This window comes from Eptatretus burgeri, chromosome 16 (assembly GCF_056783735.1).
Source record: "Eptatretus burgeri isolate ZD-2024b chromosome 16, Ebu_testis_v1, whole genome shotgun sequence".
NCBI classification, from domain to species: domain Eukaryota; kingdom Metazoa; phylum Chordata; class Myxini; order Myxiniformes; family Myxinidae; genus Eptatretus; species Eptatretus burgeri.
Window position 1 is genome coordinate 22,466,640 of NC_140976.1, and position 22,830 is coordinate 22,489,469.

A 22,830-nucleotide genomic window follows, 5' to 3' on the forward strand; every position below is an offset into this window, starting at 1 on the left:
GACCTGCTGCCATTTAGATTCAGGAGCTTCTTCCTTACTTCTTCCTCAGTAATGTTGATATCTACCATTGCAGGTCCAATGTAGTGTCGTTCCAGTTTTGGCACATTTACTAAATTCTCCTCTGTAAAGATCCTATTAAAATAGTCGTTTCGTGTGTTTGCCTTTTGTCTGTCATCCTCTGTAACTTTCCCATCAAGTTGTATTACGTCACCAACTCCAATCCTTGTTTTGAGTTTTCTGTTTGCATATTTCCAAAATCCTTTTGAGTTTGTATTCATTCTTTTTTGCTCAACTCTCCTCGAAGTCTTTACAGTTTTGTCATATCATCTGGCGGAGTTTATTTCTCTCCTTGGCATATTTGTCATCATCAAGGTCACTCTCTGTCTCATTGTACTTTCTCCAAGCCTTCCCTTTCTTACGAGACTGAGCCATTGTTTTGTGGGTGATATATAGCTGTTTCCACCTATTCCTAGCCGGTACACTTTTAAGAATACATTTGTCTATGGTTACCTCCATTTTATCTCTAAAGAAGCACAATGCCTCTTCACAGTTTAACTCTGCCAGCTCCTCGTACCATTTTTCCTCCACAAGTTTCTGGTTCATCTGCTCATAACCCCTTTATTCAGCTTCTATCTCGGTTCATGTATGGGATCGTTTTCCACAGTGCACAAACTGACGTCCACGCTAATGCAGCAATTGTCACGACTTCCAAGTGGGGATAAGTATTCTATTGATTTCATCATCTCATTCACATTAGTTATCACCAGATCTAAAATGCTAGGCTCCTGCCCTTGGTGGTATCATGGGGTTTTGGTAATATGCTGATGAAAATAATTGTCCTGCAGTGTCTCGATAAATTGATGTGCTGGGAGCTGTGGTGCAGCACTTATGTGTCATGCTTCCCAGTCAAGACCTGAAAAATTAAAATCTCCAACAATTACTATATGAGACTCCTGTCGATGAACTATCTTCCTACAAAGTTTGTTAAGTGCTTCATTATTCTGGGTACCACTGGATGGACTGTGGCATACACATCCAATGAGCAGTTTTTCCTTATCATGAAGTGACACATAGAGTACCAAAGGGATTTTACAAAATTGTTTCCATTTCCACTTCTAGAACAGGCAATGAGGTTTTTGTATACACAGCAACTCCTCTGATATTCCTCTGGATATCGGATTCCATGTTTGTGAAAATGATGTCGCCTGGAATAGACAAGGATGTAGTGGTTGTCATTGTAGAGCTAGATTTGGGTGCAATCTCAGTTATCACAACTACATCTGGGCCCGGTTGCGAGAAGCCCAGATAAGCACAATCCAGTGGATAAATCATCTATCCAGCTGATAAAATTTATCCACTGGATAAGTTCTGTTTCTCAAAGTTTGGATAACTTTATCCACTGAATAAATTAGTGATTTTTCCAGATAACTTTAGCTCACCTCCTCTGGCCTGGATATGCCTTATCTGTGGTTCATGTCGCATACATAGGTTTTTCCAATTAGAAATGGCAGCCAATCCAGCTTTGTTTGACATCTGCCAGACGAACCTTTAAAGGAAGTTCCACAAATGTGTTGATCCAATGCATGAATATTGGGAGCATGAGTTCCATGATCAATATCGTTTTAGTAAGGCAAGTAAAAAAAATTAAAATATTTGTATACATTGTCGAGGCTCGTATGAGAGCTAACACACAACATACAGATTGGGGGGCATGAGACAAGAGGAGAGGGAAGGACAAAGCAGTGGGGAACAGAGACATGAGGAGATCTGTGGAAGGGAGAGGGATGGGGCGGGGAACATGGGGAATACAAGATGGACACGACAAGGACTTTCAGGAAGGAAAACACGGAATTTGAAGGTGGCTTTGGGGTGGATTAATGGGGGGTAGAAAAGATCATGGTTTTGGAAGGGGGAGATAAGAGGTGGTGGTGAACAGCTGTTTTGAAGACCTGGAGGGAAGAATGGGATTGAAGAGTGTGTGGGAGTTTATTCCAAAGGTGGGAAAAAAGAGGAATGAAAGAGTGAAGGTGAGCAGTGATTCGTGATTTTGGTAGTTTTACCAGAAGAAGATTGCTGGTGGACTTTGAGCACCCTCTGGAAATATGGGTTGGGAGGGGGGGGACAGACAGAGACAGAGCAGGGGGATCAAACCGGAGAGGAGACGGAAGAAGACAGAAAGGTTTTTCCAATTTTCAAACCCTGATCCGAGTATTTGAATTATTTTCTTTTTACCTTTATAAAAAAACACTTTTACCTTCATTCTTCATTTAAGAAGTGACAGTTTGACACGTGCTACAAAACAAAATGGTGCAATGTCACCAGTGATCCAACTTTGCATTTCCTTATATTAAGATTTTTTTGCCATAGGTGCATTTCTGCAACTTGTCGGGGATTACTTCGGAATTGACAAGTCTACTATCGGCTGTGTGTTCTATAGTAGGTCTATGCCATATATAATCATATTTTTAGAGGTCACCCACCTCCTCCTTCATGTTTGACTGGAATTGCAAGCATTTTTAGCTCACCTGGACTTTAGTCAGGTGAGTTTATGCGATCGAGCAGTGGCCATAGGGGTGTGAGTGATTGAGTCAGTCAGTCCGTAAACACTTCAGTCATTATCGCTTGAACCAAACACATGATTTTGATCAAACTTTCTTTCCCCATACTTTTAATGGTGAAGGGATGTATCATGGTCGAGGATACCACAAATCAAAAAGGCAACGGAGTGTAGGTCATCAATTTAGAAATAAGAGATGGAATAATTGATATTCTAATGGGTATAGGTTCAACAATTCTTAAAAATAAAGACCTAATAAGCTCAACCACTTCTGCCATGGGAAATGTAGCTGGTGCTTTAAAGAGTATATAATATGCTCAAAAGGAGTCCCATAAATTACAAGCAATAAAAGAAATTAAGATGGGTAAAACTCAATTGTCTCCCCAAGAATGACAGAAAATAATTCAAATACTTGGATTGCGGTTTGTAAGGTTTTATCATATATATATATATATATATATATATATATATATATATATATATATATATATATATATATTTTACTAAATAGATACAAGTATGGAAGTAATTGATAGTGTCTATGATTTGGATGATGATACCATTATCATCTCAAACGCTACTAAAAAAAAAGACTACTTCAAGGTAAATGCTACAACATGAACAGACTGGAATACAAATGGAACAAAAAGTTTTGAAATAAATAATCAACAAACTTATTTGAATCTTGCTGATAGTTTCTTGTTGTGTAAATTTTAATTCACTAAGGCTGCTCAAAACACAAATGCCACACTTGTAAATGATTTCTTCTGAAAAATGTTTGATAGCTTTCGTTTGTATATTGGAACACAAGAAGTGGAAATGGTTGATTATGTCACTGCTACATCTGAAATTTATGCTATATTCATTTTGAGATAGAATGGGAAAGGGAGCTGTTCACTGTTTTATTTCTGATATGAAAACGGGAACAAACACAGACCCCAGTTTTACTTTAAGGAAGGGAATGTATAATGGTGATACAAAAGCAAAAAATAGTTTTACTGTGGAAGATCCCTTTAAAGGTATATTTGGAGTTTGTTAATCCGGTAAAGTTCTGTATGGACTTATATTTAGATTTCAACTGCAAAGAAATGATAATGAAAATATATTGCTTTTTGGTGTTGCTAATGCTTTTGGTGCTCAGAAGAAATTTGTTATTGATGAAATGAGTTGTATTGGTGAATATACTCCGAATCGTAAAACAGAATAAATGTTGAATAGAAGACAACTCAAAGAAACCATGAAATGTATCTTTCCGTAAAAGAAAATGCCAACACATTAAACTGAACCAAACCACTTACACGTGGAATTTGGGTGTTCTGGAAAGAAAGCCACAATACCTATGGCTAATTTTTAAGAAACCAGATGGAGATACTGCTACTGATAAGAATAATGCGTTGAGTGATAATGCTAAGGTGAAACAACTTCAGGTTTCTCTGAATTGAACATTTTATCCATGAGATAGATTGGAAAATGATTGGGATAAAAAGGATTATGCTGAAGCTTGCAAGTCTTACCAAAGGTGTGTGAAAGCAATGGCAATAAAGAACCCATTTTGGATATGGCAGCATTTAAAAAAAAAACTTTAAACAATCTACGCGATTGACCTGAGCACTCAAAAGGAAACTATAAAGTCTAATGGAGTTGATATTTCCCTATACATTGAAAGAGGAGAAAGTGAAGAAGTTGATGCATATTGTTTGCCTTTGGAAGAAACAGAATTACAGATTAATACAGATAATGGGTGTTATGATTTGTCTCACATAATGTTTTGATAAATAAATGAGTAGTAAAGTGCCAACTGGGGTATATGTTAATCAAATCAATTTTAATATACTATCAACTTGTATTCAAAATCAAAAGCCTTGTATGATTAACATTAATACAATTCAGAGAAAAGGAGCAATAAGAATTTATGTTTTGCTCACAAGAGAACAGGTGAAAATCTTGAACGATACTGGCTCACTGAAAATTATAATGTCAAAACCAATGTTGAAGAAATATTCAATAAGAGAGATGAGTGGAAGATTTCTCCCATTTCTAATTCCTTTATTTGCTGGTTTAAGTGCAGCGGGAGCATTGACAGGTTGTATTTCAGCAGCGATAAAAAACTGCCAACGAAAGAAAGGAAGGCTCAAATACAAGCTCAAAAAGAGTTGGAAACGCATCATAAAGAGTTGGAGGAACAAATTAGTGGAAGGTGTAATTGTAGATTTTGCTGAAAAACTTGAAAGCCTACCTAATAAAGGAAGATTGTTAGTTGGAGATATGTTTTCTTCTATCGCACAATCTGGTGTAAAATTAACTAAAAGGGGTGATGGATTCTATATTTCTCATAAATAAAGGAGCATCGATGAATGGGTTAAACTTTAAAGGATTTGAAAAGAATACGTCAAATGTAGAACTTGCCAAATATTGTAAAAAATTAAAAATTGGTAATGTGGTTATTTGTGTGAGAGATGAATTGACAAACATGTCTGAATATACAAAAAATATTCTTTTGCATGTAGAAAATAATAATGGGAGCAGTTCTCATTGGGTTTGTCTTTATAATAATCAGGCTAAATATTATTTTGATAGTTATGGTCTTCCACCACCTGTTGAAGAAATGAAATTCTTACAGAATGGTGTTTATCAAACATTTCAAGTCGAATAATTAAATTCCAAGTGTTGTGGTCAATTATGTCTATATGTGTTATTTCAACTCAACAATAATAATAATTTTTATGAAGTTATTTTTAGACAAATATAAATGACATGCTGGTAAAGATGGTTCTGCCTTTGGATTAACCAAAGAGTGAGATATTGATTTGTCAAATTATTATAAAAAGGCACAGGCTGAATAACAGAAATACAGTATAACAAAAAATATTAAAATGGAAAATGCTTATTAATTAATAAATTATCCAAGCCATAAAGATACAAATGACTTGGTGAGATTAAGTGATTTATCACAATATATATTCTTAAATAAAATGGCTTTGTATTCCAAAGATACAGAAATGTTGATGTTATATCCAGGTCATACAGAATTCACAGTTCCAATTGAAATTAAATTTTATAAAAAAGGACGTATAGTTTTTATGAGCATAGAACCTTGGGGATATGATATGAATGATTTGGGGTATCATTGGTCGTTTAAAATAAACCTAGAAGACCTGCAAGAATAAAATCAGTCTCGTAAGGAAGAATATCATCCACTTGGTGCTGATAATGAGATTTGTGGAAGTAAAACAACAAATAAAATAATTTAAGAAGGCTAAAATCAATAACAGTTTTGCCGTAGTTTAGACTGCGTAAGTGAAAACACAAAGAACAGGATTTTATGGAGTAAGTAAGGGAATACAAACTGATTGAGACTTGGACATGAAAAAATTATTAAGCTGATGATGTCATTAAGATTAAAGAGCAATTAGCTGATGAATTACAGTAACCAATAATCACAAAGTTGAAAAGGAGGAAGGTTTATTCCAAAGAAGTTGATTATATCTGGTCCGCTGACTTCATTGAACTCAATAATGATAAGGGGTACAAGTATGCTTGAACCGTTATTGATTTGTGGAGTAGATATGTATGGGTTGTTCCTTTGAAAAATAAGAGGTACTCTTATATACTCTTATGTTACTCATATACTCTTATATACTACATACTTTTATGTTAGCCTTCCAACATATATTTAATAAAAGCAAGAGAAAACCAAATAAATTGTGGCGTGATGAGGGAACAGAGTTCTACAACAAAATGTTTTTGAATTTTCTTCACGATAACAGTATTACATTATACAGCACCTTTAATGAAGGAAAGGCGGCTGTTATTGAGTGTTTTAATCGCACTTTAAAAGAGAGACTAGATAAAAAATTCACTCAACTCGGTTCTTAACAATCTTCTTCTTCTTCTTTCGGCTGCTCCCGTTAAGGGTCGCCACAGCGGATCAGCCGTATGATCCGCATAGTGATTTGGCACATGTTTTACGCCGGATGCCCTTCCTGACGCAACCCTGGTCGCCTCTTACGACACAGGGATATGGTACACCTATTTTAACCGGGGTATACACCGGCCCAGTATACTGGTACTCATTTCGCCGACCTCGGAAGGATGACAGGCTGAGTCAACCCCCTGGTGTATTAATTCAGTGGCTCAACGGGGCTTGAACTCAGGACCTTTTGGATCCCAAGCCGCTGCCCTAACCACTGCGCCAACACCAGGCTCTCAACTCGGTTCTTAACAATGGATATCCTTAATTCAGGACATTGGAAATAATTGCAACAATGCAGTTCATTCCTCAACAAAACCAAAACCATCAGAAACATTCACAAAATTTGAATATGAAAGGGAGATTAATCTGAGAAATCCAAAGTTTAAGATTGGTGATGTCGTAAGACTATAATCGGTGGAAATCTCACTTTAAAAAGGTTATACTACGTGATGGAAAAATGCACTTTTTAAAAACGTTGCTGTAATAGATACAGTTCCTTGGACTTACAAATTATATGCTTTAAAGGGAGAAGAAATCTTGGTTAATTTTATTCACAAGAATTACAAAAGACAAAGATGATAAATAAATTCACTCCACCCTCACAATTCACATCCATACACCACATTCAAACTCCCTCATACAATAATTCGTTTATTAGTTCCCCACACACAACACATTTATTTAATTTAAACTTTACTCCACCCCCTTCTTTGTCTCCACTCACACGTCACACCCACACAAGTCACACCTACGCAAGCCACACCAATATACCCCAACATCCCTGCCCCTTGTGTGCCCCTATCCTTGACCCACCCACTACCCACTGGAGGACCCGTGAACCACTACTAACACCACACACCTACAAATACATATACGTACACACATACACATATATAATATACACCACATATATAATATAATATACACCGTGTATATATGTATATATATATATATATATATATATATATATATATATATATATATATATATATATATATATATGTATATATATATATATATGTATATATGTATATATGTATATATATATATGTATATATGTATATGTATATATATATATGTATATATGTATATATATATGTATATATGTATATATATATATGTATATATATATGTATATATATATATATATGTATATATATATATATATATACACACACACACACCACACACACACTTTTGAGGAATTAATTAATTTGTTGAGGAATTAATCATATATAAGGCTTTCATTAACAGTTTAATAGTGTATGAAATAATGCTGTAATAAAAAGGAAAATAAATAATTCGTTAAATAATTAAATTAATCATATATGAGGCTTTCATTAACAGTTGAATCGTGTATGAAACTTACCAATGTTGTGATGGGTCAAGATCTTCTTCATCAGAGGAAATATTGGAATAAAGCAAGTTCTCGTTCATCTTCGTTCATCTCAAAATGTTTTCAAGTTAGAGGAGCATTGCTTTTGCATGAAAATGCAAAAAAGGATTTTGAGGAAGTGAAACACAGTCTGACTGTATTTCAGGAAAATACTGGATGTGGTTGAAAAACTGGAAAAAGAACAATGGGATAAGTCCGGGAAAATTTCCAAGTTGAGTCAGGCTGTTTGACACCCACCTTTCCATCATCGATGTTTGATATCCTTCCACCTTTTTCTATCGACGTTTGGCAGCTCCATGGACTCTCGTGACAGGCTGAATGGGGAGGTGATGGTTGCCCGTTGACGTTTTGTGAGCACTTCGTTTTCGCTCGGTTGTTCTGGAAAATGGCTGCTTTCTGGAGTTCATCCAGCGCCACAAACAAGCCATTGTAAAGGCCCAGTCACACCTTGACGTTTTAGCCAGCTTATGCCGATTTTTGAAAAAATTGTCTAAAACGCTAGCACACGTCGAATACGTTATGGGTAAGTTTTGGAAACATTGAGAGCATGCTGAAAAACACTGCCATACGTCGTAGTACGCTGGCTTTCATCGTTGTACTTTGTGGTTGTCCTCAAATTTTCCACGCTTGAAATTTTACGACATATGCCAGCGTATGACTCACATGTTCCGCATAATGCTGGCCATAAGTTGTAGGCACGTTATGCGATCGTTGACACATGTCGACACGCGTTAATTGTAAGTTAATAATTAGTCGAAACACGTCGAGGTAATGTTTTGCGTACCCGAAACTTATTTCTAACCTATGAGTAACGTGTTGTAGGCACGTTACACGATCGTTGACACGTTACTTGTAAGTTTTTCATAAGTCGAAACACGTCAAGGTAATGGTTACCATCAGTGTTCCAGACTCCCTGGTTTTTGGGGTTTTTTTTTCTTCGGTATGACGGTGATGTTGACACCTCGATTTCTAGTGCGGTTATGATTTAAATCGTTGATTGGCAGCCTATTAATTACATTATATTATAACCGCACTAGAAATCGAAGTGTCAACATCACCGTCATACCGAAGAAAAAAACCCCCCAAAAAACCAGGGAGTCTGGAACACTGACGCCAACCATTACCTCGACGTGTTTCGACTTATGAGTAACTTACAAGTAACTTTTGTCAACGTGTGCCAATGATCGCATATCGTGCGTACAACTTATTCCCATCGCATGCGGAACGTGTGAGGCATATGGCAAGTACGTCGTAAAATGTTTAACACGTTTAAAATTACAAGACTTACTCCACTTTCTACGACGTATGATAGCGTACTTTAGCGTTCTATTCACATATACCAAACTTACCCATACCGTATTCGACATGCGCCAGCGTTTTAGACGCATTTTTCAGAGGTCGGCATACGCTGGCAAGATCGCCATGGTGTGCCTGCGATGTTGACACTTCCATTTCTCCGGCGGTTATGATTTGAATCATTGTGTGGCAGCCTTTTAATAGGCTACACCACGTGATCGTCGGCGATACGTGCAGCACTATGCATAAGTTAGACTATCGTTGGGCATAGGTTGTAAACGCCGACAACAGGCTAAGCATTCGTTGGTATAAGTTATCGATAAGACAACGAAATGTTCTGTGTCCGTTACTAATATGTTATGCATACGACCAACTCGTTATGAATACGTCCGAATCTTTTAAAAAAACATCAAAAGTTCAGGGTAAGCCAGCGTTTTACATACATTTTGATACGTTGCCATTGCTGGCTAAAACGTCAATGTGTGACTGGGCCTTAAGCCAGGCCTGTGTTAATTGGGAGTTGCATCTCACTCGATGGTGGGTAGAGAATGATCGTGAGAATTGACAGTTGGAGGTCACGTGCAATGATGCGCCAATAGGCAAGCTGGATTTCTCTGAAGTCTGCTTGAGGCTCCGCCCACACTGGTCGCCTAAAAAAGTACGGGAGGACCACTGTCCTGACGGTTGGTGACAGCTCCTGACCATTGGTAATAGCTCCTTCCAGCTCCTGACGGTTGGTAGCAGCTCCTTACAGCTCCTGTCGGTTGGTGTTAGCTCCTGACAGCTCCTGATGGTTGGGAACAGCGGCAATGGCTGTTTGTGATGGACCGTTCCTGCTTGTTTTGCCTGGTACCTGATTCTTGGTGTTTCTGGTTCCTGGGGATAACGACATGATGTCGATTGGTGTTCGAGCATGTTTGTGGGTCTGTGCACGGCAAGGCAGGGCACTTGCAGCGGACCAAGGCATGCTCACACATTTATTTTAGTATACGCAATGTGACAATACAAATGTCATATACTATATATATATATATATATATATATATATATATATATATATATATATATATATATATATATATATATACACACATGTATATGTATATGTATATATATATATATATATATATATATATATATATATATACATACATACATACACTAGACGACTGGAGGACCCGTGAACCCGTTGGGTTCCCGTTGTGACAGTGGTTGATAAGAAAATAATTTCAAATAAAAAATAAAAAAGATAGCTCCAGCAAACTACACCGCTGAGGTTGTTTGCTTTGATCAAATAATCCCGAAGAGTACTTGACTGAATCGGCAATTGATTTTTTTAAATAACTTTTTTGTTGACTGATTTGAACGAAACTTCAGACTGCACACCATAGGAGAATGGTAAGTAAGGAGGTTCAAAAAAATTTGCACTCTCGTGTACCGTTTTGGCTGTATTTTGGGAACATACATACAAGATGAGAGTTTTAGTAATAAATAGAAGACATATATATATATATATATATATATATATATATATATATATATATATATATATGAATCTATAAATATTAATGTATAACAATATATATGAATAAAAAATATATATATATATTTTATAAAATATGTATATGTATACACGAGGTGTGTTCAAAAAGTATCCAACCTTAATTTTTCGTGCGTAAACAAATGAAGCTAGGGAGGCGTGGTTTGGTGCACGTATGTAGGTGATCCTAATCCGTATGTGTGAATATTTTTCCCGCCTGCAGAATCTGCCAGTCGCCGACAGACTGCCGATGAGTGAGGAAGTTTAAGTGAACGCAGACGGATTTTCGTTTTTGACAAAATGACCGAAAAACTTGAACAAAGCTACTGCATCAAATTTTGTGTAAAGCTTGGCGATTCCCAAGTGGAAACTATCCACAAGATTCAATAGGCCTTCGGGAACGAAGTAATGGGCACCACACATATAAAAGAGTGGTACAACCGCTTCAAAGATGGTCGCACATCAGTGGAAAGTGAAGCACGTTCTGGTTGGCCCTCAACATCCCAAAATGAGATCGTCATTGACCAAGTGAGGACCCTGCTAATGCAGGATCGTCGAATCGCGATCAGAGAACTTGCAGACGAGGTGGGCGTCAGCATTGAATGCGTTCATTCTTTTGAGACTGAGGATTTGGGCTCAAGGAGAATCTCAGCGAAGTTCGTGCCAAAGCTGCTAAAGGCCCAGTCACACCTTGACATTTTAGCCAGCAATGGCAACATATTAAAATGTATGTAAAACGCTTGCTTACATTGAACTTTTGATTTTTTTTTTAAAGATTCGGACGTATTCATAACGAGTTGGTCGTATGCATAACATATTAGTGACAGACACAGAACGTTTTGTTGTGTTATAGCTAACTTATACCAACGAATGCTGAGCCTGTTGTCGGCCTTCCCAACCTATGCCCAACGATAGTCTAACTTATGCATAGCACGCTGCACGCATCGCCGACGATGACGTGACGTAGCTTATTAAAAGGCTGCCACACAACGATTCAAATCATAACCGCCGCAGAAATGGAAGTGTCAACTTCGCAGTCGCACCTTGGCGATCTTGCCAGCGTATGCCGACCTCTGAAAAATGGGTCTCAAACGCTGGTGCACGTCGAATACGGTATGGGTAAGTTTGGTATGCGTGAATAAAATGCTAAAGTACGCTATCATACATCGTATTAAGTGGAGTACGTCTTGTAATTATAAACGTGTTAAACATTTTACGACGTACTTGCCGTATGACACACGTTCCGCATGCGATGGGAATAAGTTGTACGCACGATATGCGAACGTTGGCATACGTCGACAAAAGTTACTTGTAAGATGCTCATAAGTCGAAACACTCAAGGTAATGTTTAGCGTCAGTGTTCCAGACTCCCTGTTTTTTTTTTTGTTTTGTTTTTTTCTTCGGAATGACGGTGATGTCCACACTTCTATTTTTTGTGCGGTTATGATTTAAATCGTTGAGCGGCAGCCTTTTAATTATATTATATTATAACCGTACTACAAATCGAAGTGTCAACATCACCGTCATACCGAAGAAGAAGAAAAAAAAAACCCCAGGGAGTCTGGAACACTGATGCTAACCATTACCTTGACGTGTTTCAATTTATGAGTACCTTTCAAGTAACATGTGTCGACGTGTGTCAACGATCGCATAACGTGCCTGCAACACGTTACTCATAGGTTAGAAATAAGTTTCGGGTACGCTAAACATTACCTCGACGTGTTTCGACTTATGAGTAACTTACAAGTAACGTGTGTCAACGATCGCGTAACGTGGCTACAACTTATGGCCAGCGTTATACGGAACGTGTGAGTCATACGCTGGCATAAGTCTTAAAATTTCAAGCATGGAAAATTTGAGGACAACCGAAAAGTACAACGTTTAAAGCCAGCGTACAACGACGTATGGCAGTGTTTTTCAGCGTGCTCTCAATGTTATCAAAACTTACCCATAACGTATTTGACGTGTACCAGCGTTTTACACAAATTGTCCAAAAATCGGCATAAGCTGGCTAAAACGTCAAGGAGTGGCTGGGCCTTAACGATGGAGCAGAAGCAACTCCTTTTGGAGATCGCACAGGACATGCTGGAGACTGTGAACAGCGATCCGAACTTCTTCAACACAGTGATCAATGGTGATGAGACCACAGTGATCCGTTATTTTGTCAAAAACAAAAATCCGACGGTGCTCACTTACACTTCCTCACTCATCGGCGGTCTGTCGGTGACTGACAGCTTCTGCAGGCGGGAAAATATTCACGCACACAGATTAGGATCGCCTACATACGTGCACCAAACCACGCCTCCCTAGCTTCATTTTTTTAAGCACGAAAAATTAAGGTTGGATACTTTTTGAACACACCTCGTGTATATACTGTATATATATATATATATATATATATATATATATATATATATATATATATATATATATATATATATATATATATATATATATATATATATATATATATATATATATATATATATATATATATATATATATATATATATATATATATATATATATATATATATATATATGTATATATATATATATATATATATATATGTATATATATATATATATATGTATATATATATATATGTATATATATATATATATATATATGTATATGTATATATATATATGTATGTATATGTATATATATATATATGTATATATATATATATATATATATATACATATATATATATATATATATTGTTGCGGATTCCGCGCCCGCCGGCGTGCGACGGCCACGTAACTCGAATCGCGGCACGTCGCCCACCGGACGGACAATCCAGTCGTGACCCTCTCGGACTAACGCCGGGAACCAGTCACGGGTGGACCTTTCGGTCTCACCGCGATCGAGCCAATCAGCCCCCGCGTGGGATAGGGTTGCTCGCCAAATTCGAACTACCTAAGTACCCACGCGGAGGGTAGACCGGGCGATCGCACCTCGCCGCAGGTCGACTTCGGACACGGGCCACTTAAGCGACCCGTTCCGTACTATCAGAATAACCGAGCGGTGTTATCGTCGACCTCGACGGTTCGATTAATTATCGGGCGTATTCAGCCCACTACCAACCCTTTACGTGAAGCAAGATGGGGATTCAATGGAGGAAAAGACGAAGCGAAGCGGGAAACAGTTCAACAATAAAGCACATTTATTCGCGGCACACGGGAAGCACACAAATACAATTCCACCAAATGCACACAAAAAAAGAAAACACAATTCCATTTACACAAAAAGCAAACATAAAAGTGAAAACACAGTGCAGAGCTAATACCGACTACCGAGCACACGGCAACACTTATACAATTCTACTTCACAGACGGCGCCGACAACACATACCCAAAACCAAGGAAAAGAAATACCCTCAAGAATGAGGCAGGCCTGAGGCCGAGACCGGGTCGGGCCTACCCGTCTGGTGATGAGACGCGGAGCGGCGATGGCCCCGCAACCCGCGGGCCTCGTGGACGGTGTCTGGTAGGGGGTGGGAACGGGGCCCCCTTGGTCGCACTATCTCAGCGCGGGGGGAAACAGGAGGGGGTTGCTGATGCTCGGGGTATAGAGGATCTTTATTATCCCTGGTGTGCGTCTCCACCTCGGCCAGGTCGCGCTGCCGGCCTCCCTCGGGCGTGCAGCTCCTGGCACCGACGCGAGCACCCCCTCGTCCGACTCTCTTCAGCTTCTCCAGCCACTGCAGGCTTCGGGCTCCAGACTTCCACACTCGTCCCCTCCGTTCCGACTCCTTCTCGTTCTTGTTCTCGTTCTCGTTCTCGTTCTCGTTCTCGTTCTCCTTTTGCTGACTGACGAACACCGTCCTTTTATCCCCCCGTAACTTCGCCTTTTTCCCCCTCCCTTTGACCTTTCACCTCGCTCCCCATTGGCCCGAGAAAAAGTGGGCGTGAAGGCTTTTTGATCCACAAATTTGCATATATCGATCGCCCTGGGGGCGGAGCCAGTCGCCCCTCGCTCACCGATTGGACGGCAAAAAGTGGGCGTGTGTCGTTTTTGATCCGTTTTTGAAGCACAAAATCCGTGATTTTGTACACGCTGTTCGACGCGCGTTCTGCATGAGTCCAACACCGGTACCCACAGCGGGGCAAGAACGGTGGCGATGCTACGGTTGCGAGGTGTGACGGGAAGGTCGTGGCGGTTGTGGTGAAGCGGCGTTGTGGTTGGTGGTTGATGTTGTGGTTGTGATCATGGCGGTTGGTCCAAAATAAAGATAGTAAAAGAAAAACGGCTATCCTGAAGAGTCGCAGCACGTATAAATGACATGTATTCCCACTAGACAACGGGTTTGGGCCTAACTACACATGCACTTACCGAGATACCTCACCTAAGGGACCTGAATGGTGGTTTGCGAATCTGGTAACCACAACAATATATATATATATATATATATATATATATATATATATATATATATATATATATATATATATATATATATATATATATATATATATATATATATATATATATATATATATATATATATATAGTCTTGGCTCACCGGGTGGGTGAAGGGGGGATATCCGGCACTGCCCCTGTGGTGGTTCCGGGACATGTTGGATTTTGAAAAGCTGTGGAGTTATTGGCCTCATTGTGGTTACCTTTTGCCGTCGTGTTGGTTGCAGCATTGCCTCACCCTACTTCCCAATATACACTTTATAGTGGCCTTTTATAGCCTCACAATGGATGACTAGGCCAACGAGTTTGAGCTGAAATCATTGCCCAGATTCTAAAGTGCCTACACCTAAAATTTGGGGCCTTCAGGCACTACGGTTCGGCTGTAAAATAATAACGCATAAACGCACAAACACACCGTCAAGGGATGCAGGTAAGGATGAGGGGTCGGGGAGAATGCAGGGGATGGATAAGTTGCATAAGATTCAGAAGGAAACTCTCAGAAAAAACTGGAAATTTGGAGGAGAGGGGGAGGTGGTTTATCGGGCATATAAAATATCATGGTTTTGGATGGGGGTGATGTGTGATGGTGGTGAACAGCTTTCTTGATGGCCTGGAGGGAAGAATGAAAAATTGTACAACTGGAGGTACGAATGAAGATGTGTGATGAGAACTGTGCAGAACTCTTTGGCCACCGTGGAAATAAACATTTGTATTGTCACATTGCCATGTTTTGATATATTAAGGGATTATAATGATAATGTTTTATGAAAGAAACAAAAATGGATTGTATTTTATGGTATGAATGCATGAAATTTCAATATTTGGTGTGACCATCTTATCATGTAAAACAGCAGATATCAGTTTTGGAATGCTTTCCTGCAATTTCAGGGGATATTCCATTGGGAGGTTGTTCCATGCACTCTGCAATGTTTCCCTCAATTCGTCTTTTCATTTTGGTTGTTTTTTGTTTTAATTTTCCTAGATATGCATTTTATAAACAAAGCGCAAAGGTGAAAATCACAAGTCGGCTCCCCACTCTCTCAGAGGATGAGGGTGAGGGGGTTAATTTTATGCCCATGCTCTGACCCTGGGTAACCTGAGCACATATGCAAAGTTTGCTGGAGATCAGCCAAGCCATTTTCAATTCTATAAGTTTCAGACATACGTACATGCATAAATAAATAAATGGAGAGAATTGCCGATTCAATTTTAGTGTCAGTGCACTCTGGGTGCTGGTGGTGCCATATAATGGTGTTGCTTTTCTCTCAGCAGTCAGTGGGAAATTTTAAGGAGGAATCTGTCCCCACTCTTACCATTTGATGCCAACCAGTACTCTATTCATTAAATGCTGAACACTGAGCGAGGAAGCAGCATGTACCATTTTTAAAGTCTTTGGTATAACTCGGCCAGAGTTGGAATCTAACCATTCCTCCCAGACTCAGAATAGATGATGTAACCAGAATGCCACTGAGCCTCGTTTATATGTTGATTTGACAGCATTTGTTCACAAAACTTATTTCCTTTGGCGTAATCATGTTACAGAGCGTATCTGGTTGTTGTAAAACATGTCAAAATAGAGTAACGCCATTTTCTATTTTATGACATTTTGCTTTATAGTAAACAGTGTATGGATTTTTCAATGATTTTTTTTTTGACTATTGAGCACTTTTTGTGTATCTTCAGCTAATACCAAAAACTCATTTTCCATCCCCATCCTTCCCATACTGCTAAGGTACGTTTGAAAACATTGGCGATGGGTACGGCTATGGTGAAGATCATTGTGAGTTTGTTGACTCTTTCCTGGATGGCCGGACCGGGCCACGTATCAACGAAAACAACCTTCCTCTAAAAAAGGGTTTGTAGCCTGTACTAGTTCTGTTGTATTTCTTAATGTAACAAGGAATTCAAAGTGACTGAACCTTAAATACAACGCGGGATTCAAAGTGATGAGCTGGTGTTCTCAAAGGAACTCTGCGAGATATGATGCCAGGAAGAAATGTTTTTTTTGTTGTGATCAAGTGTCCTTATATAAACTTTTATGGGATAGAACTCAGATTGTTGGGCATGGGATGGGAGGGGGCAGGATGGAGGAAAAGAGTGAGGTAGAGAAAGAATGACAAACCAACGCTCACTGGTGGAGTGTTTAAGGGTCAGGGAGGTTTGCAAAACGTTTACTTCACTCACCATGGAGACAGAGAAATAGAACATAACAATGAAAATGTTTCTTTTCATTAAATCATGTGATTACAATTGTCATGTAATGTTATCGTGTTTCGTTTAAATTGCAACAAATACAATAATGAAAGTGGTTATTATTGTGTCGCGTGCAGGTTATTATCGACGTTACCGGCAACAGCCCTTGAAACATGGAGTGATTGGTGGTGGCCGGTACAGCTACAGGAGCAGCGGAAACTATTACGTAGCATGGTACGAGTGTGGTGCGCCTATCCCCGGCAACTGGTAGTAACAATGGCCTCCTCAGAGACTGATGTGACATCAGGAGGAAAGATCAGACAGTGCACAATCACTCCTGGTGGGGGTTTTGATGTGGCAAAGCTCCAGCCACAGGCAAAAGAGGACTGACCAGCACTGTACCAAGGAGCAAGATATCAGGGTGGGTTTAGAGGATTGTTGGGGAAGGAGTTGGTGGGAACAACACAGTCTTATTGGAACTGCAGATATTTTTTCCATTGTAGGATTTGGTGCCTGAACCTGGGTCTTCCACTTTATACCATGTGCGTCTTTTTCCACTTAAGTTTCAAACTTCTTCACCAAAGTTAAGCTTTGCTTTACAAATTTCCCTCACCTCTTCCCAAAACCTGCTTTCCTCAGCATATCAGGCCCAAGCCTTCAACTCTATCTGCTATTGTAATTATGGTCTTGTCTTTTTGGCTTGATCCTGATTGCAAAACTCCTGCTTTTAACTTTCTTTTTCTAATCCACACACCACCAATGATGATTGAGACCCAAAATCGTTACATCTCAATTACATTTTACCTGGAAGTGCTAAAAAGCAGTTGGCTTCCCGAGTATATTTCTTTCTGTTTTTTAATTGTGATTGCTCAATATGCACTTCCTGCGTGCTGTGATGGACTGCGGGTTTCAGTTCTCACATGGTTGTTCGCCAATTGAGCAGTTTCACACGGGTGCTTCACCGAGGCAATCTTTTCATCGATCGATGTTGTATTTCAGAATGTCTTAACACCGTCTTGCCTGGGCTGGGGATTAACCAAAACATGAAGTATATTAATAAAGAGATGTTAAAATATCCTGTAAAATATTATATAAGTAATCATATCCTTCCCACCTTTTCAATATCCTTTGGAAATTTTCTTGCGAGATTACATGATGTATTGTTCCTGCATTGTATGATGTTTGGCTGACCTCTGCTTTTGCTTCATTGGAGGTTGTAATCCACATTTATTCTCCTCCACCCCTTCGCACTCCAGTTATGACATCATAATTTGATGCCACCGCAAACTCAAATTAACAACATTTTTGACACTTGGACACCCGTTTCTTTTAACCAATTCAGGATGCTTGGCTTTACCCGCAATGACCTCAAGTACAAGTATAAATGGCGCAGGTCACGCCGAAGATACATAGATAGACGAGTGGTCAATTACGATGGTTCACAGGAGGTGGTGCGTAAATGTATGGCTGTGTTTCTTTGAGTCCAAATATATGGCACAGATATTAAAAATTGAAATTGACATGGAAAGTGAATGGGGAGGCTTTCCATGAACGCCGGTATGAATCTGTCATCTGAATCTGTTCATCTGCGAACACGAGGCAGAGCAGTTGACCACAAAGTTGTAGAAGTGTCCACGTGCAGACAATATGATTTATTGGGTTTCCCTGAAAGACAGAGCAGTCTGCAGTGGACAATGCACATCAGTCTGCCACAATTTAAGAATAATAAAAACCAATGTAGAAGAGTTCATCGAGTTTGTGTTTTATTAGGGGCCATCTATTTATTAAGCCTCCCCCTATTGGATAGGGGAAGGCTTATTGCTGTTGTAGAGTTTGTTTCTACAATTCATTCCCCCATTTTTAATTGTACCACAAAGTTTCTTCGACCCCAAGGAGTACGAAACCATCATTTACATTTTTTTTTCTTTCTTCCTGCACTCCCAATTTCCAAGCTGTATCTCGGAGCCAGCTGGGACTTTTGGAATGAAATTTTGCATCATTAATGGGAATACAAAGTAGGCGGGGTTAACAATTTTTTGACCTTAACCTATTTTTAAGGTCATGACCCATTATGGGCATTTTAACATTTTTCACCAAAACTTGATTAAGGTTTATACAATCGTTAAAAATTGCCCTCTCGAGATAGCATAGAGCAATGCACACTTACACTTAATTTCCATCATACTATTCTGAGGTTAAATGTCAAGGTCAAGTGGCAGTTTGAAAAAAAAGAACACTTTTTTTTTTTTGCCTATGCAGAGTCTCAAAGACCATTTGGCCTTCCAAAATGTCATCCACGGTGTTGTTGCAGCCGGAAAAAAAAAGAAAACTTTACTTTTTGGACGATAAATACCTTGCATGATAATAGTGGACCTGCATTGAAGTTATGCACCTGATATTGGATTAGTGTCCTTGACCTACTTTTTCATATTGTGAACTAATTAACAAAAAACACATTTTTGATCATAATTTGAATAATTTTCTTCTGATTTTCATGTAGTTGAGTTTTATGGATAGATTGCAGATGGGGATACATTTTCTTAATTTACACTCTATCTCTAAATGTTAAAGGTCAAGATCAGATGGTGGTCTGAATAAAATATGCCCTCATTGGATAGTGGGTCAAGGGTAAGTCACGGGCGATCACCAAAGGTAAGCTGGGGGATGCTTACCCTTGGTGATTGCTTTGTGATCACATATATCTATTTTACACTGGGGTTGTTCAATGATCATTTTTGGGGGGATATTTACAAGTAATAGATCGATGGTCCCTTACCCCTGACTTGTGACACCATTGGGGGAGAGTGTATTGACACTCAGATCATGAACTATGCTCTATACAGAGCATCATTGCTGCTGAAGCAGTTTCTGTGGCTAGGATTACAAACCTGGATGGGTCGCCAGTCAGGGCAGGAATTTGAATTATCGACTCCACAAATGTAAAAAACAAAATTGTGTAAAATCATTTACAGTGTAACAAGAACTTTGGGGATTCCTTACCTTACTTTGTAGCTTTCATTCTGTCGAGCATGAGTCACTTATTTTCTTTGTCCTCAACTGAAGACAAAGCCTCGACAAGTGGAGCCATAATGGTGCCTTTGCTTTTTATTGCCCATTGCAAGATCCTTTCAATTTTTTTTTTACAATCCGTGCACCTATTGCTGGAAATGGTCAATTTTTGTGTAGAACGTATGTATTCAGACTCATGGAAGCACAGACAAGAAGAAACGACTCAAATTAATAACCAAGAGGCAGACAAAGTGAAGGAGTTTAGTGGTCATTCAAAAACATTTACAAAGGAATAACAGAAGGAAAGTAGTGCAAAAGCAGAGATAAGACTTCCATAGGCTTTTTGATTTATATATCCCAATAAATAAAAGCTTTGAAAGCTCCCATACACAATGCAGATAAGGTGCTCATAATTGCAGATAAGCATGTCAGCTATCACAATGCCATTCAACCCCAGAGAGTTAGTAACGAAAACTCAGTGTATTATATTGTATCACAGCAAAGCCTAGCTGAAGCCCTGCTAAGGACATGTCTTATTTTCCTTTTTCGTTTGGTGTAGCTGTTTGGCAATCAGTGTGTAATTGTTTGTCTACTATTGCTTTATTTTATTTTTGAAATCTTTCTCAATTTCTGGGTGGTCTGTGGAACAAGTAGCCCGAAGAGCAAGCTCCACAAACTCCTTCAATTCATCTGTCAAGACTCGGCCCGGAGGACATTATAGCTCTGATATTGGGTTTGACAATGGAGTGCAGAGTTTGACTGGTGACTGGGCAGGGTTCCAGTATGCCAATGGAGAATGGGGTTTCAGTATGCCTAAGGGGTTGTTGGAAGGTTGAGTTACAAAATTAACGCTTCATTAGGAAACTTTTGAAACAAGCACTTGGGAAATGATTAGGCCCTTCAGCGTACAAACAGAGACCTTTGCCAAAAATTGAAACCAGCACAAAGTATGTAAGCTTCAACAGTGGTCAAGCTCTTCGGGACCAACGAGTTTTTTGCGATGCACAAAATGCACACCAAAGAGGCTCAGTAGCAGGAGTTGAACAACGAATTACGGGACAGTCGGATCGGGGTTCAAAGGTAGAGGGAGAGTCCAGCTGGTACTGTGGCCAAAAGGTCTTTCAATAGCAAGGTGGGTGAGGGTGGTTTGAAAGCGTCAGTAGAGCTGACCAAAGGTCACCGCCTCATTAAGCTGGGGATGTTGTATTTGTGGACCTCGGTGCTAACACCACCAGTATGGCAGTTTTGTGTTGCTGGGCTTGGGGCATTTCATTATTTTAGCAGTGCGAACCATGCAGTGGAAAGCTTGCATAAACTTACAACTTAACGTTTGCCTCGTATTTTAAACAAATATCTTTTTTTTTAATGTTGAACTTTGTATGCACATGCTTTTTTGCTTTATGGAATATAAAGCATGATTGTTAATTGCCTGGCAGAATGTAATACAGTACATGGCTCAGCACTCCTGTATTTTATTATTTAAAAAAAAAAATTCAATGAATAAATTATTTTAAATGTGCCATTAAATAATTTTTCCCATCATCATTTCTTTTATATTGTTTGTTCAGCAATATTGTTTGTTCAGCAATTGTAAAAAGAAAAATAAACATCATTTCTTATATCCGCAGGAATGTGGCTTTGTTGTTTGGGAGGTTAAATCATCAATATCCACAGATGCCTATTCGAATACTGAAATTTTCAATAAGTCCAGCACGAGATAATGAAGGGCATTGTCATTAATAATCTTCTCTTGCCGATAAAGCCGAGCAATCATAATGCGATGCTTTCGTTATTTCAGTGTTTTGTTGCTGCTTCATTGCACCTGGTCGAACCAAAGTGCCTTTGGTTCCACCAGTGGCAAGATGATGGCATGATTTTATGAGCTCTTGCAAAGCCTGTCAAAAAACTGTCACCTGGTTTTGGAAGACATAGTTTGGCTGGTTCGCTGAAGGCCCCAAATATAATTTAAACCCGAGGTTCCTAAGTTTTGGCCGTGTATATCAACTGAACGGCTTTAAATGAGCCGAGCCTTGCTTCAGAGATCGAGTGTGTTTTTCGAAATGATTCCCAACAACTCTACGAGCGTCAGGGCCTGATAATATGATGCAAGATTACCTCGATCAACTATTTGCAAATGCTTTTGATCTTTGTTATTATTGGTGTGAAGGACATTCCTTGCATAGGTACAATACACAGTTGTTCTATGTGCAAGGAATTTCACAGAGGACTATGTAAACTATTGCTCACTTGCATTACCAATGGGGTAATTAAATACGCTCATTGTCCCGAAAACTCGCAGTACTTTTGTTACTGGTGTGGAGGCCATTCTTTGCTTGGCATGTCTCAGGTTGTGTCGAAACAAAGTAATTTTAAAAGGCCTCATAAATTCTCTTACTCTACCATCAGAAGGGATGTTTCCTTCTGAGGCCTTTCAGGTTTG

The 22,830-nt window shown here is 39.1% G+C and overlaps 1 protein-coding gene across 3 annotated transcripts in view; it reads left to right on the top strand.

Moving 5' to 3' along the window:
• LOC147010702 (uncharacterized) overlaps window positions 1-22,011 on the top strand; it is a 94,378-nt gene extending 72,367 nt beyond the window's left edge. For all 3 annotated transcript variants that reach the window (XM_085859906.1, XM_085859908.1, XM_085859907.1), the window contains 2 exons: window positions 16,921-17,043; window positions 17,519-22,011. In XM_085859906.1, the coding sequence (XP_085716032.1) occupies window positions 16,921-17,043; window positions 17,519-17,652 (257 nt within the window). In that variant the 3' untranslated portion in view covers window positions 17,653-22,011. The remainder of the gene's footprint in view (window positions 1-16,920; window positions 17,044-17,518) is intronic.
• The last annotated feature ends 819 nt before the right edge of the window (window positions 22,012-22,830 follow it).